Source organism: Mus musculus, chromosome 12, assembly GCF_000001635.26.
Source record: "Mus musculus strain C57BL/6J chromosome 12, GRCm38.p6 C57BL/6J".
NCBI classification, from domain to species: domain Eukaryota; kingdom Metazoa; phylum Chordata; class Mammalia; order Rodentia; family Muridae; genus Mus; species Mus musculus.
The window spans coordinates 69,803,288-69,816,642 of record NC_000078.6 but is presented as its reverse complement, the minus strand read 5'-3'; the positions used below and the strand labels follow the sequence as shown (position 1 = coordinate 69,816,642).

At 42.4% G+C, this 13,355-nt stretch overlaps 1 protein-coding gene and 1 long non-coding RNA gene across 3 annotated transcripts in view; one reads left to right on the top strand and one right to left on the bottom strand.

Moving 5' to 3' along the window:
- Positions 1–12,886, top strand: part of Map4k5 (mitogen-activated protein kinase kinase kinase kinase 5) — an 89,407-nt gene extending 76,521 nt beyond the window's left edge. For both annotated transcript variants that reach the window (NM_201519.2, XM_006516054.4), the window contains 7 exons: positions 250–353; positions 711–888; positions 3,439–3,507; positions 5,277–5,369; positions 7,361–7,431; positions 9,390–9,445; positions 11,292–12,886. In NM_201519.2, coding sequence (NP_958927.2) covers positions 250–353; positions 711–888; positions 3,439–3,507; positions 5,277–5,369; positions 7,361–7,431; positions 9,390–9,445; positions 11,292–11,379 — 659 coding nt within the window. In that variant the 3' untranslated portion in view covers positions 11,380–12,886. The remainder of the gene's footprint in view (positions 1–249; positions 354–710; positions 889–3,438; positions 3,508–5,276; positions 5,370–7,360; positions 7,432–9,389; positions 9,446–11,291) is intronic.
- 4930512B01Rik (RIKEN cDNA 4930512B01 gene) overlaps positions 1–13,355 on the bottom strand; it is a 51,537-nt gene that overhangs the window by 25,238 nt on the left and 12,944 nt on the right. The gene's annotated exons all lie outside the window — the stretch shown is intronic.

Sequence of the window (13,355 nt, the reverse complement as noted above, 5' to 3'; positions counted from 1 at the left end):
GTCACAAGTTGAGTGAAATAGTGCACATCTATAATCCCAGCACTCAGGAAACAGAGTCAGGGGCCTCTCTGTGTGTTCCAGGGGAGTTCCAGACCAGCCAGAGCTACACAGTGAGACCCTGTATAAAAAGAAAAGCCACCTGGCTTTTAGGAGAATAGAGTTCACCTGTTACCTAACCTAATGATACATTCTCACCAAAAGAAATCCAGCGATGTGTGTGTGGCTAGGATTGTTTTTCTTTCTTTTCAGTTAGAAACCCTTACACGGGACATAAGTACCTCTGTGGAGCTTTGCAGTCTGGCATCGTTCTGCTTCAGTGGTATGAGCCGATGCAGAAATTCATGCTGATAAAGGTACATGTGACTCTCTTACAGTTTTTCCTTGAGAAAGCACTGTGCATAACTCCAGTTGGCTAAAGCTGGAATTACTACTATGAGGAACAGCCCCTGAGAGTTAGTAGGAAGTGCGTGTGTTATATTTTATGTTCTTAGTAATATCTTCTCTGTAACTTCCCGTTACTTAATAAGCCTCTGGAATCATCATAGCCATGTGGCCAGTCCTCTTAAGTTTCTCGGAACAACAGTCTTGCTCCTCATCACAGAGAAACGAGCTTTTATAGACAAGGCAGGGTGAGGAGCAACCTTCTAGCTGACCTCATACAACCTGCTGTGAACGAGGGATTGCTTATTCTTCCTGTTTGTCTGTTGCAGCATTTCGATTTTCCTTTACCAAGTCCACTGAATGTTTTTGAAATGCTGGTGATCCCAGAGCAGGAGTACCCCATGGTTTGTGTGGCTATCAGCAAAGGCTCGGACTCCAGCCAAGTAGTTCAGTTTGAGACAATCAACTTGAATTCTGCATCTTCCTGGTTTACAGAAATTGGTGCAGGTGAGTGTTTTTCACTTGGTTATGTTCCTGCTTTTACCTGTATCAGAGGCAGAGACTTAAGGTCAACCATTGTGGGCTTCTAATAAAACTGTAAGCATAGGGGCTGGAGACATGGCTCATTGGTTAAGAGCACTGACTGCTCTTCCAGAGGACATAGGTTCAATGCCCAGCACCCACATGGCAGCCCGTAAGTGTCGGTAGCACCTGTTGCAGGGGCTCGCACACCCTCATACAGGCACACATGCAGGCAAAACACCAAGGAATATAAAATACAAATAAATTATTTAAAAAATAAAAATAATGTTATCATAATTTTCTAAGTAAAAAATTACCTACATTTCTAAATAATAAGAAATTATCTACATATAGTATATGATCTCTGTTTGCCCAAGGGCCTTTTGTTTGTTTGTTTGTTTGTTTGTTTATGGGTGACCCGCTGCCACCATAGTCAGTTTTAGACAACAAGCCTGATATTGTGTAACTCACAAATTTACTGAGAATTTAACCAGCTTGTAAGCCCTGAACTTTGAATACCTGCTTTGTGGACCAAGCTGTAATTCCCAGTAAGGGAAAAGAAGAAAGCCCCTTGCACCTGTTCCTCGCCCTTCTCTGTGGTCTTAATGGCATCTGCAGTTGGGTGTGTGCCTCCTATGAAGCTAACAGAAGGGGTAAAGTTCCTGTCACCAGAGTAAGCAGCCGAAATACAAATGATTCTTGGTTAGGCAAGGACCACAATAAGTGGCTATGGATCTGTTTATTAAAACTGTGATTAGGCCAGGCCTGATGGTGGTGCATGCCTTTAACTTGAACATTCTGGAGGCAAGAGCAGGCAGCGCTTCATAGTCAAAGCCTGTCTCCAAAAGAATTGAAAATAAGAACAACACAAACCCAAGTGATATTTACACCGTAGTCCAGCATGGCGATTGTTGCATAGTTACCCACAGTGATTCCCACCCTCCTCCTTCAGGCTGGTGTGTGGGAGCTTACACTTCTCCATGCTAGAGGTGGATTGAGTCCTCTTTTGAATCTCAGAATTTGAGTTGGTTTTTGAGATTTTGATGTGGTCCAGTGCCTCAAGTGCCACATTATATCCACCTTTAACGTTGTCCCAGCTGAAATACAAACAGTCCAGTAAGTACTTCCTGAGCAAGCCAGGCCTCTGAGGTTATCATGCGCTCGCCTGAGCACACGGACGAGGCCCCTTTCAGTCCAGCTTTGGTCCTCATTAGGCTTTGTTTGCACAAGTGATCGTTGATCCAACCCCAGCTGTGTCTGTTGTTGAGCCAAGAGCCTTTAGCTGGCAAAGCTGTGGCCTTGAAAGGAGCTCTGTTGTAGGAGTCCTTCCTCTGCAGATTCTGACTCATTCCTCATGATCCCTGACTCCCAGGGCAGCCCTCAGCATGGTCACTTCTTGGTATTTGTTGAGTGAGTGAATGAACATAGATTAGCTGAGAAAAATTACATCTGGTGTGTTGCCTGAAAGATGCTTCATTGGTTGTCTTGACAAGGCTGCCTACTGTGCTGCTCAGTGATGTGTCTGTAAGGGACCATGTGCCTGCTGTAGAAATGGGTGACATGACTACCCCCATGGTATGGTTAAGGGGAAACTTTTTATTGCAGATGTGAGAGAGGAAATCTGGGAGAGTCCAGAGCAGAGAGAGAAAGAAATAGGCTGAATGTGGCAGCAGACTAGACAGGGCCAGGGCTATCTGCAAGAGATAGGAGATTAGCAGAGGATAGAAAATAGAGACTGACCGCCTAGTGAGAATCACATCAAGAATAGCAGGGTTATAAAGAGAATGAATAGCTAGCTGCAGGGAGGGAAGCCCAGGAGCTGGAGGGCGTGTTGGGGAGGTGGGAGGGGAGCAGAGCTGGGATGCCAGCATGGGCTCTGAAATGTGTAACAGGAACTTGGGTACTGAAGGAGCCTGGAGGTCAGCACTGGTTTAATATGCTCACACGCACCACAGGTAGCCATATGTCCCCACAGGTAGCCATATGTCCCCTTTGCCAGAGGGAAAGGAAATGGCTCCTTTTGGCAGGTGAGAACTAGTTTCACAAGTTCCTGAGAAATGCTGGCTTCTATCTAACTGCCAGAAATCCTCCTATGTGTATACAGGTTAAGCTCATTTCTGGATATTTGGACTGCCTTTGGGGTTTGGGAAAGTGAAGTTTCCTTTGGACTTGACAGATTCCATCTCTTGTGAGTGCAGAACAAAATCTAAGCACTGTGTGCGTGTATCGTCCTTTCCTTCCACATACCTGCCCTTATCACATCATCACGATAGCCCACCTTTCTAAAGCAAAAGTAGTAATTAGGGCAGTATTGATTTTAGCTCAGGTATCCATTTCCGAGCTGAGCTGATGTTTGTTCTTCTAAACTGAGGTACATACTTCTTCTTTGTTGTTGTTTTGTTTTGCTTTCTGCGATAGCATGACACGATGCAGCTTTCACCATATTTCAAGTAAATCTCAGGAAGATTCAGACTTTGTTGGTTTCTAAGCCTGCTTCACTGAGTCTGTTGTTAACGGTAACCTTTCCCCACTTAGGCAGCCAACAGCTGGATTCCATTCATGTGACACAGTTGGAGAGAGATACTGTTTTGGTGTGTTTAGACAGTAAGTATTATTTTGAAGTTTATTTTGAATGTACTACTTGATAAAGCAACCCCTTTTAGTGAAATTAAACTGTTATTCAGGCCCTTTCTCTTTAAGTGACCTGGTTGTATTGATTAAGCAGCTAAAATTCACTGCAGCAAGAGGCTGAGCTGCTGTCCCTAGGTGCTGTCCTTTGTTTTACATTTGACTCATGTGGAGACATTAGCACTGTCCCCCTCTTAGGGAATCTCTGTATAAACTTTCCCCTCTCTCTGTAATTATGAGAGTAGAAGGTCACAGAGTCACTTAACATGAACTTCTGGAGGCTTCTCAGGCTTGAAGCACTCAGGCTCCTGATCTGTTATGCAGGAGACATGTTACTAATGGGAGCAGATTGCAGTGTGAGCAGGGAAGGCAGAAAACAACAGCTTAGCAGACGTGTTACTTTGATTTTTGCAGAGGAGGCACTCCAGTTCTCAAAACCCATCTTCTCTTTGTGCAGTAAGTGTTATAGGATGGACTGTACCCAGACTTGGGATTATATTTGGAACATGGCTGTACAGCTTGCTTTTAGTGGCCAAACCACCTGTATGTATAAGATCATCTAATAACACAACTGAGTAACCCAAAGGCTGCAGGGCCTCACCCCTTGCCGTCCCTTGGTAAGGGACTTGACTCTAAACACCTGTCAGGTAGAAGTGTTATAAAGTTATCTATAAGGAAACTACATCCTTTTTTAATCCTAATAGATACAAAGTGTCTTATTAGTGTAACATAAGCATGACAAGACTCCCAGAGAGCTAAGGCCTTCCTGCTAAGCTCTGCAGGTCTGTGAATCATCAAAGGAAGGCCTCAGCCTCTGCTTTCATCTCCTTGTCTTATATTGTAACAGTCTTAAGAACACATTGGGTAACAAGACTCCCTGCTTCCTGAAGAAACCGTTTTCTGTTTTTAAAGACATACTTTTGAAAAAATATGTTCCCAGCTCTGTGATTTATAAGTTGGCTTTGGTAGACAGCAGTGGAGACAGGCTTGGAATCTCAGACTGTGGGAATGCACACTGAAAATTGAAGTTGTTGGGATTTTTTTTTAAGTCTCCTTGAGCTAATGTGAGGGAATGAGAAAACAGGGGGAGCAGAGGGAAGGAGGCTGTGTGTGCTTGTCCCCACCCCAGACCTCACTGCCCTGGGGTGCACAGGCCCATGGGCCCCGACTCACTGGGCTCCTATGGCCAGTCAGGAATTGCTGCAAGTGTTACTTGATAAATACAGTGAGATTTGTGAGGGAGAAATCAGAACTTGTGGCTAAATATTCAAACATCAAAGTAGCCACTTTTTAAAACATGAAGATATTCAGTATATGCTCTGTAATTTTAAAAATAGCAAAGTCCCACTTATTGGGGAAAAAAAGGCACTGTAAGTGTGTCCTTTAAAACATATTAGTGATGATTTGTTACTGGGCATACCCAAACCAAGATAAATCTTTAAACTTTATTAAGAATATTATTTGAGGGGCTGGTGAGATGGCTCAGTGGGTAAGAGCACCCGACTGCTCTTCCGCAGGTCCAGAGTTCAAATCCCAGCAACTACATGGTGGCTCACAACCATCCGTAACGAGATCTGACTCCCTCTTCTGGAGTGTCTGAAGGCAGCTACAGTGTATTTACATAAAATAATAAATAAAATCTTTAAAAAAAAAGAATTTTATTTGATACCCCTATAAAACCCATTATATTTATTTTAAGAAATTTTCATTTCTAGTCTTGACTTTTTTTTTTAATTTCCTTTAAGAATTTGTAAAAATTGTAAATCTACAAGGAAAGCTGAAGTCCAGTAAGAAGCTGGCATCTGAGCTCAGTTTTGACTTCCGCATTGAGTCTGTGGGTAAGTCCTCTCCTGCGGCCGGCCGTGGATAACTGGTGGCTTTGATGATGCTCTCCCTGGGACGCGTCACTGCACCAGCTAGGTCGTGCATGTGGCCCGTGCTTTCTAAGTTTTCAACTAATTTCATTTTTTTTATTTTATTAGTTTTATACATGTAATTCACACTAATCATGGTCCTGTCCCTGGGTATTGGTTTTTAAACATGCTCAATATTTTTTTAAAGCATTATATAGGATTAGGTGTGGTGGTACAAGCTTTTAAACCCCAGCACTTGGTTAGCAGAGGTAATTGGTTCCCTGTGAGTTCAAGGTTTCAGGCCAGCCTGGTCTATAGAGCAAGCCCCAAGCCAGACTACTAGTAGGACCAATCTCAAACAACAATGGAATTTCTACTTCCATCTTTTTTGCTGATATGTCAGCATTTTTCCCCAGGAGAATAGAAATTGTGAGGAAAAAATATGATAGAGCCAAATATTTATTGTACTTAAAAGAAATATATATGTATATTATATAATTACCTGTATATAGCTTTTTAAAATGTTTCTGACTAGTTAAAAAACATTCTGGATTTTTAAAAATTAATTAATGTATTTATTTGTTTGTTTGTTTGGGGGGGTTCTGGTTTTGTTTTTTATTCTAACCTGAGCTTCTCATATTAAACTAGAATTTTCTTGTGCACAGTGGGTAAATATGTTGTGTCCTTGTGTAACAGATGATAGAAAAGTACCTAACTCGCTGGGGCAGAAACCCTAAGCTATCTGAAGAGTCAGAAAGAAGGGACTTCGGAAGCTTGTGTCTTCCGTCCCTGTTAAACACTGCATACGGCATGTCAGGCTCTAAGACATAATATCCTTAAGGAGTGTGGCGTAGATCCTCAGCCTCTTAGCTGAGATGTACTGATGTCACGTGTGCCCCACTGTCTGGAGAATTTTTACTGTTGGACAGAAGTCTCCTCCTAGATGGCCGCCACCCCATTTCAGTAAAGCTTAAAATGGTGACACATTTTAAGCTTTGTCACATCTAGGGAAGCATGCGATCTGTCATCGTCAAATGCTTCTGTCTCTATTAGGCTGAGTTGTGTTGTGTCCCAGACACTCATGCGCTAACCATGGTCTTATTATCCCAATGAGCAGCATGGATTGCGTGCTTGTCGGGCGAGTACAAAGCCCCCTCCATTTGCTCCCTAGCACAAGGGAAGAGTAATCTTGACTCTTTTCCACCGTTATGTTTGTTTATGGTTGTGGTTTTTAATTCTAGTTGCAAGAATAGTCAGTAAATAATAAGATACTTACTTAGCAACTGCCTGAGGTCACAATATTCAACGTGATTAAGTTTTGGATTATGAAGTGGGTTTATTTTTTTAAATTAATTTTGTAATGTGAAAATATGAACATAAAAGTTACCTGCTTGTAGCTACTTGAATAACTTCTTTTAAATCCAAAACCCCACTGCATGTTTTTACTGTTTTAATCACTTAAAACAGAAGCTACAGCATATGAAAGAGAAGTCAACAGCCAATACTCAGTTTATCAAGTCAGCCCGTGTTGGAGAAATGCCTGCAACATGCATCTTTGAAGCTTTGTAACTGTCTCAGTCAATTACTTGAGTTTAGACACTCCTTAGTCACAAAAATGTTGAGCAGTAATGGTCTAGACAGTGGAATTTTGCCCCAAGCACTTGAAAAGCCTTACATTATCATTTGTTAAAAAGTTAGGGAGGTGCCAGAAAGATGGCTCAGGGCTGCAGAGCAAGGCCTGCAGCTGGAGTTTCCCAGCGACCCTTTCTGGCCTGTACCTCCAGTTCCAGGGGATCCCTTGGCTCTGGTCTCCGCAGACACCTGCACACACGCACATCACACACACACACACACACACACACACAATTAAAAGGAATAAAAGTAAATCTTTTCTTTAAAAAAAAAAAAAGGCAAAAACCAAGACAGTCTGGGGAACTCTGTTGTGCTTCCATTACATGTCCCCTCATCTTTCTCAGTGTGCCTTCAAGACAGCGTGTTGGCTTTCTGGAAACACGGGATGCAGGGTAAAAGCTTCAAATCAGATGAGGTAAGTTTGCACCATTTACCTCCCTGACTCCTACGCTAGATTTTAATGGCGAAATGTTCATTGTTCTCCTGTCCTCTCTGAGTCACATGGCTTTGCTTAGTGCCTTGGATGCCGTAGCTTGGCAGGATGCGCATCAGTGTTCTCTCTTCCTATATGTTCACTTTGGTACTTTGGTTTTGAATCCCCAGTAGCCATGAGGAACTCCTAAATGTTTGCACAACCTCATTCCTTTCGCTTCATTTTTCAAAATTTAGTGACTATTTTTCATAGCTACTATTGTTATAAATAATATATAAGACCTATTATGTTCCAGGCAGTTTGCAAATATTAGCATATTTAAGGCTCAAAATGATTCAGTGAAGTAGGCACGTGCCTAATGAAATGGCAGAGCCTAGGTTGGAAGGTCTTCAAGCATCACTTTAAGCCAAGATGATCAGGGTGCTTTTATGCAGAGGAGAGTTTGGCTCCCTCCCTGAGGGACAGCCCTCAGGGAAGCATTTCCCGATGTCAGATTCTTCTACACCAAAGGCTCATAAATCCACGGGACTGCCTGAAAGTGGGACCTTCTTGCTTTTGAATTTAGTTTATCTATACCCTTATTTATATTTTAATAAATATTTATACTTCTAAGAAAAAGATGTTATAAACCAGCAGTCATTGGTGAGTTGGTTTATTTACTGACCTGGGTCACTAAATGTCACCAGGTCCCTGTATTTAGTGAGATCTGTAGTCCTGCTCACTGCCACAGTGCTAATTATTCTGTTGTTGTTTTGTGTTCAAGACAGGCTTTCCCTAGAGTCCATGAGCACAGCCAGCACACTGAGCGTGCTAGCTGTTCTCACGCTCTGCGCTGTGTCATTTCTATCTTTGGAAAACTCAAACCCAGGGTCTCAGGCATGCAAGGAAGGGGCTTTCTGCTAACCAACATGCCCAGCCATGTAGCTGCCTGCTTGTAACGCATCTCACTTTAACTACTCTCTGCACGTCTGCCTTTCTGTGATATTCTCATCCTTTGACGTACACCTAGTTGAAGTTTAACCTCTGCCATAAACTAACATTCCACAGTAATTAGAGTATTTCAACTTCATACCATAAAAATTAGCCCCCTGGAGTATACAGCGCCTAAATTGTTTGCAGATTAACATTCATTATGTCTTTCCAGACTACAAGTTCCGGTTAACAGACTTTTTACACTAATCATAGCAATGGTTAATTTGAGTTCCCCAAGAGCCAGACCAAGATAACAACCCAAGTGGAGATACTTTATCTAGGAAAAGGTTCTAGAAAACAAGCGATGTAATAAGACACGTAAAAATAGCAAGAGGGGAACATCAAAAGCACATCATGTCCGTAGGCAGCTGTCTGTGCAGCAGGGGTCGGTCAAGAGGGAGCACCCGTGAGTGATGCTGACCGCACCCTAGCAGCGACTCCGTTACAGAAGAGGGAGGTGGAGTCTGGCACACAGTGGCTGTCCATTTGGATAGAGGCTGCACCACAGTCCCCACTCTTTGGGAAGTGCTTGTGTGTGGTGGTGCAGCTCTGAAGACTGCAGAAAGCAGAAAATGTCATCTAACACTGGATGACCCCGGGCACTGGGCAAGAGCAACAGGGTGCCCCAAAGCACCTCACTGGCACGGAAGGCTTACATGACCTTCTTGTAACTTTTAACTTCTCTGGCCTGCGGGAGGGGGAGGGTCCCAACAAGAAAAGAATTCAAATGCATGCACACAGAGTCCTTACAGAAATTACAGAAAGCAGCTGACCCAGACTAGATGCTCTGTAAATACTGGCCCATTTCTACTGAGAGTCAAAAAACAAACTTAATTGAAATATATTTGATTTGGGGAATTATAGCTTTGAAAAATTATTCCCTTTCATTGCTAGATTTAAGTGATTGTTAAGTTACTGTGTAAGCAGTACTGGGGCCATAGTTTACTGATGGTTATTTTCATCCACAGGTTACCCAGGAAATTTCAGATGAGACCAGGGTTTTCCGCCTGCTGGGATCAGACAGGTTGGTTGTATTAATATAATTATGTGAAAGTAGCAATGATCAAACTCTTGACTAAACTGTCAGCCCGTGTCGGGTTACAATCAGAATTCTTAGAGGGCTCATCAACTTAGAGAGACGATTGTATTGAGAGAGTGAGTGAGATTTAGTTTGTTGAGTTCCCAGTCTTTTCAGGGTGAGAGGTGTGCTTTGAGAGACAGTTACATTCGGCCAAGGCAACATGTGTAGATAGCAGTGCTCACCCCCATTTGACCCGAACAAGACTTCGCATCCCTTAGTTCCCACTCTGTCTTCCTGGTGTGTTTCTTTCTAATAAGTATTACAGAAACCATCAGGTGTTAGTTTTGTGTCATAAAAAGCTCACCTTGTCTGGAAAGCATTCTTACTGTAAGATGTTAGCGGGTCCCATCTGACATTGCCTAAGCGTTAGCCGCGTGATGAAGGAGTGGGAGAATAGAGTGAATGACTCTTTGAAGGGAGGCTATAAGGAGAAAGGAGTTTCTGGAAAATGGTGGTTACCTCAGTGAAGGAGAATGGCAGCCACGGGCACGACAGTAAGTACTGTGACCACAAACCAGGAGTCAGCAGGAACTGGAGGGTCAACTCTGCTGCTGGAGGGGCTGGCCATTGAGCTGTGGCTCTGTAACTCTGAGGATTCTGGTGGTAGAACATAACACCTCGTGGCTGATGCTTTTCTCTCCTCTTTGCCCGGACTCTTCTCCTTGCCTGACTGTCCTTTGTAACGTCTCGTTATTCTGTCACAGTTTGCTCTAAAATTTCATTTTTGAACTGCGACTCCTTGGGCTCATCTTCTTGTTTAGGCATCCCCTTGGTTCTTTATATATGCACAGAAGTTTTTGTAACTTTTAGTGTGTCTGTGTGTATACACATGTGGAGATCAGAGAACAACTTATAAGAACTGGTTCTCTCTACCACGTGGGTCCCAAGAATAAAACTTAGGTAGTTGGGCTCCTCAGAAATCCCCTTGCCTGCTTATATATTTATTAATAGTGGTTAACTCTGGGCAGACAGGTAATTTTATTTTTTCCTTCTACATTTCCACAATGTATAAGGTATGTTTTTATTGCGTAAAATTCACACAAAAAATATTCAGTGTGTGTGAACTGTCTCTTCCATTTGCCCTCTAGGCTTCCTTCTTTGTGTGGATTATATCTTATTCTATTAAACCTCTCCTCATAATTCAAATGCTGTGGAGTAGCTCTTGGTCGCCCCCCCCCCCCCTTCAGTCCGCTGATGCTCTCCCTGTCTTCGCTCCTGGGAAAAGGGAGAGGTGGGGCAGGCAGCACGCTATTCTTTGTCTTAAACCATTTGTTTTCAAAGAACTTGTGTGCAGTTCACAGGTCCTCCTAGGGTTCTGTTGATTCTCTAGCCCTCCTTCTCTTGGTATAGATGCCTGAGACATTTGCCACAGCTGTTGTTGGCATAACTGAGTAAGCATATTTGTGTTCAGTGGGAATAAGGTGAGAACTATCCCCAACCGTGACAATACTTTATATAAAACAACTTTGTTCACCAAAAAAAAAAAAAAAAAAAAAAAAGCTGGGCGTGGTGGTGCACGCCTTTAATCCCAGCACTCAGGAGGCAGAGGCAGGTAGATTTCTGAGTTCGAGGCCAGCCTGATCTACAGAGTGAGTTCCAGGACAGCCAGGGCTACACAGAGAAACCCTGTCTCGAAAACAAACAAACAAACAAACAAAACAACACAACTTTGTTCAGCTGTGCTAGAAGTTGTGGAGCACGCTAATGACTTTGGCTGTGGAACAAGCTGGTTCTCCTGGCTATGGGGGACGCCATGTGAATACTTAAGCTTTTCCTTGGTTTCTTTTAGGGTGGTGGTTTTGGAAAGCCGGCCAACAGAAAACCCTGCAGCACACAGCAATCTCTACATCCTGGCTGGACATGAAAACAGTTACTAAGCAGCAGAGGCGAATTCCAAGTGACAAGAGGATGAATGAACATGTTCCATTGAAAACAAGAGTGTGTTAAGGGAATTCAGTGCCGACTGCAGTGTAACTTGCTTTAATTATTGTGGGTTTTATATCAAATGAACTGTACATTAGGATAGAATTCAGTATTTTCTGTAGCTGGAAACAGCTAGTCAATCTCTTGCCACTGTGTGGTGGTTATATCAAGTTTGCTTAATAAAAGCTATGAGACAAATAGTCCTCTAGTTCCAAGAAACACAGTCCTTTTTAAAAAACAATGTTTGTAACAAGGTGCCATGGTGTTTTTAAATAACTCATGATTCTCTGGAGAGGGAGTTTACTGAGCATTATATCATTTTATACCATGTCTTACTCCTTCTTAGTGAACATAATTTGATAAGACGTTATCGAACAAGCCTTTCACTTTGACATTGGCCGTTCTGTATGTTTTTGTAAGATAGAATATTTAATCCTTATTTATTAATCTCTTGCTGGAGTGGTGTAATGTTTCTAACTTTTAGCAAAGGAAGGTTGCAGAGCAGCTGAAATTTTTTATAATGTGTGAAAATGTTGTTTACCTTCTCAGAGTAGTGCTTTGGGGGTTCCTGGCGGCGTGTTGGAGGTCTAGCACATACAGCTTCCCTTAACAGAATATTTTACGACAGTTTCATACAGGGTTGCCTTAACGGGAATTGGTTTCCAACTCCAGATGGTTGTAAGGGCTCGTGCAGAAATACTGATGGTGGACACAAAGCCTCAGCAGGGACGTGTAGTGTCCAGGTGTGACTACCGGAGTTTTGACAAGCAGTATAATATACCTGTGATTTTGTTTTTTACATTAGGGATAATGCATAAGAAATTAATCTTTATATATATCATGACCCCTAATGTTTGGGAAAAAAGTATTTAACTGCCCATATTATGTATTTTACTTATGTTATGCCAAGGGAGAAAGTAATTACACGTGTAATCTTGGGGTTTTCACATACATAGATATTCATTGTGAGTAGGCTTAAGGAAAAAAAAAACTTTAAGTGAAATTGGAATTTCTGATGGGATAGTATAGATAAATGATGTTGTTTTATATTTTTTAAAAAACCAGTATACTAAAATTAAAAAAGGATAGGGTTGTCTTTTAGTTTGTTTTTATTTTACAATTCTTAGTATTCAGAATTGATGTGTTTTATTGGTACCAGCTGTCTTAATGCATTTATTAAGAACAGTTAGCATTGAGGTAATGAACACAGGGGCTAAGAGTAGCAAACGATAGACGTAGTCTGACCGGATACTTGAGGAAAACAATGTACCTATCTCATCTTTACAGTTTTATAAAGTCCATGTTATCATCTCCACCTTCCAAATGAGGAGGTAAGAGTTTAACCAAGTTAAACAACTTACACGTTACATACTGGTTAGTTCTTTGAGCCAGACCAAGAGTCCTCCGACTCTGCTCTTTTCACTATGCAATATACAAGTAATAAAATGTTACGCAAATGAACTATAAAGTATTTGTTCTTTAAAGTGCACATATTGGGGTTGGGCAGCAAGATGCTCACTGGATAGAGGTTCTTGCCATGCAAACCTGACTTTGGTCCCCAGAAGCCACCCATGTGAAGGTGGAGGGAGAAAGAATTGACTCCACAGTGTTGTCACCTGACCCCAATGAGTGTGTGCCTGCACACACACCCCCAATAGTCAAATAGAATGCACATTGGCTGTTTACATGGGATGTGTTAAATGGGCTCCTCAGGAGGAGTGCCACACACAACAGACAAGCCTCTAACTCGGGAAAGTGAAAAGACCTAAGAAAGGGCCTGGCCAAGGCCTCCTGCTCACAAGCTGCATGGCTAGAAAACATTACAGTAAATGGAAGCTGTGCTGTGCCCAGAGCTTGCGGTCAGTCAGTCTTCTGTCCCATGCTGTGAAAAATGAGCAATCAGTGAGAGTGACAGAGAAGGCGCGGGGGG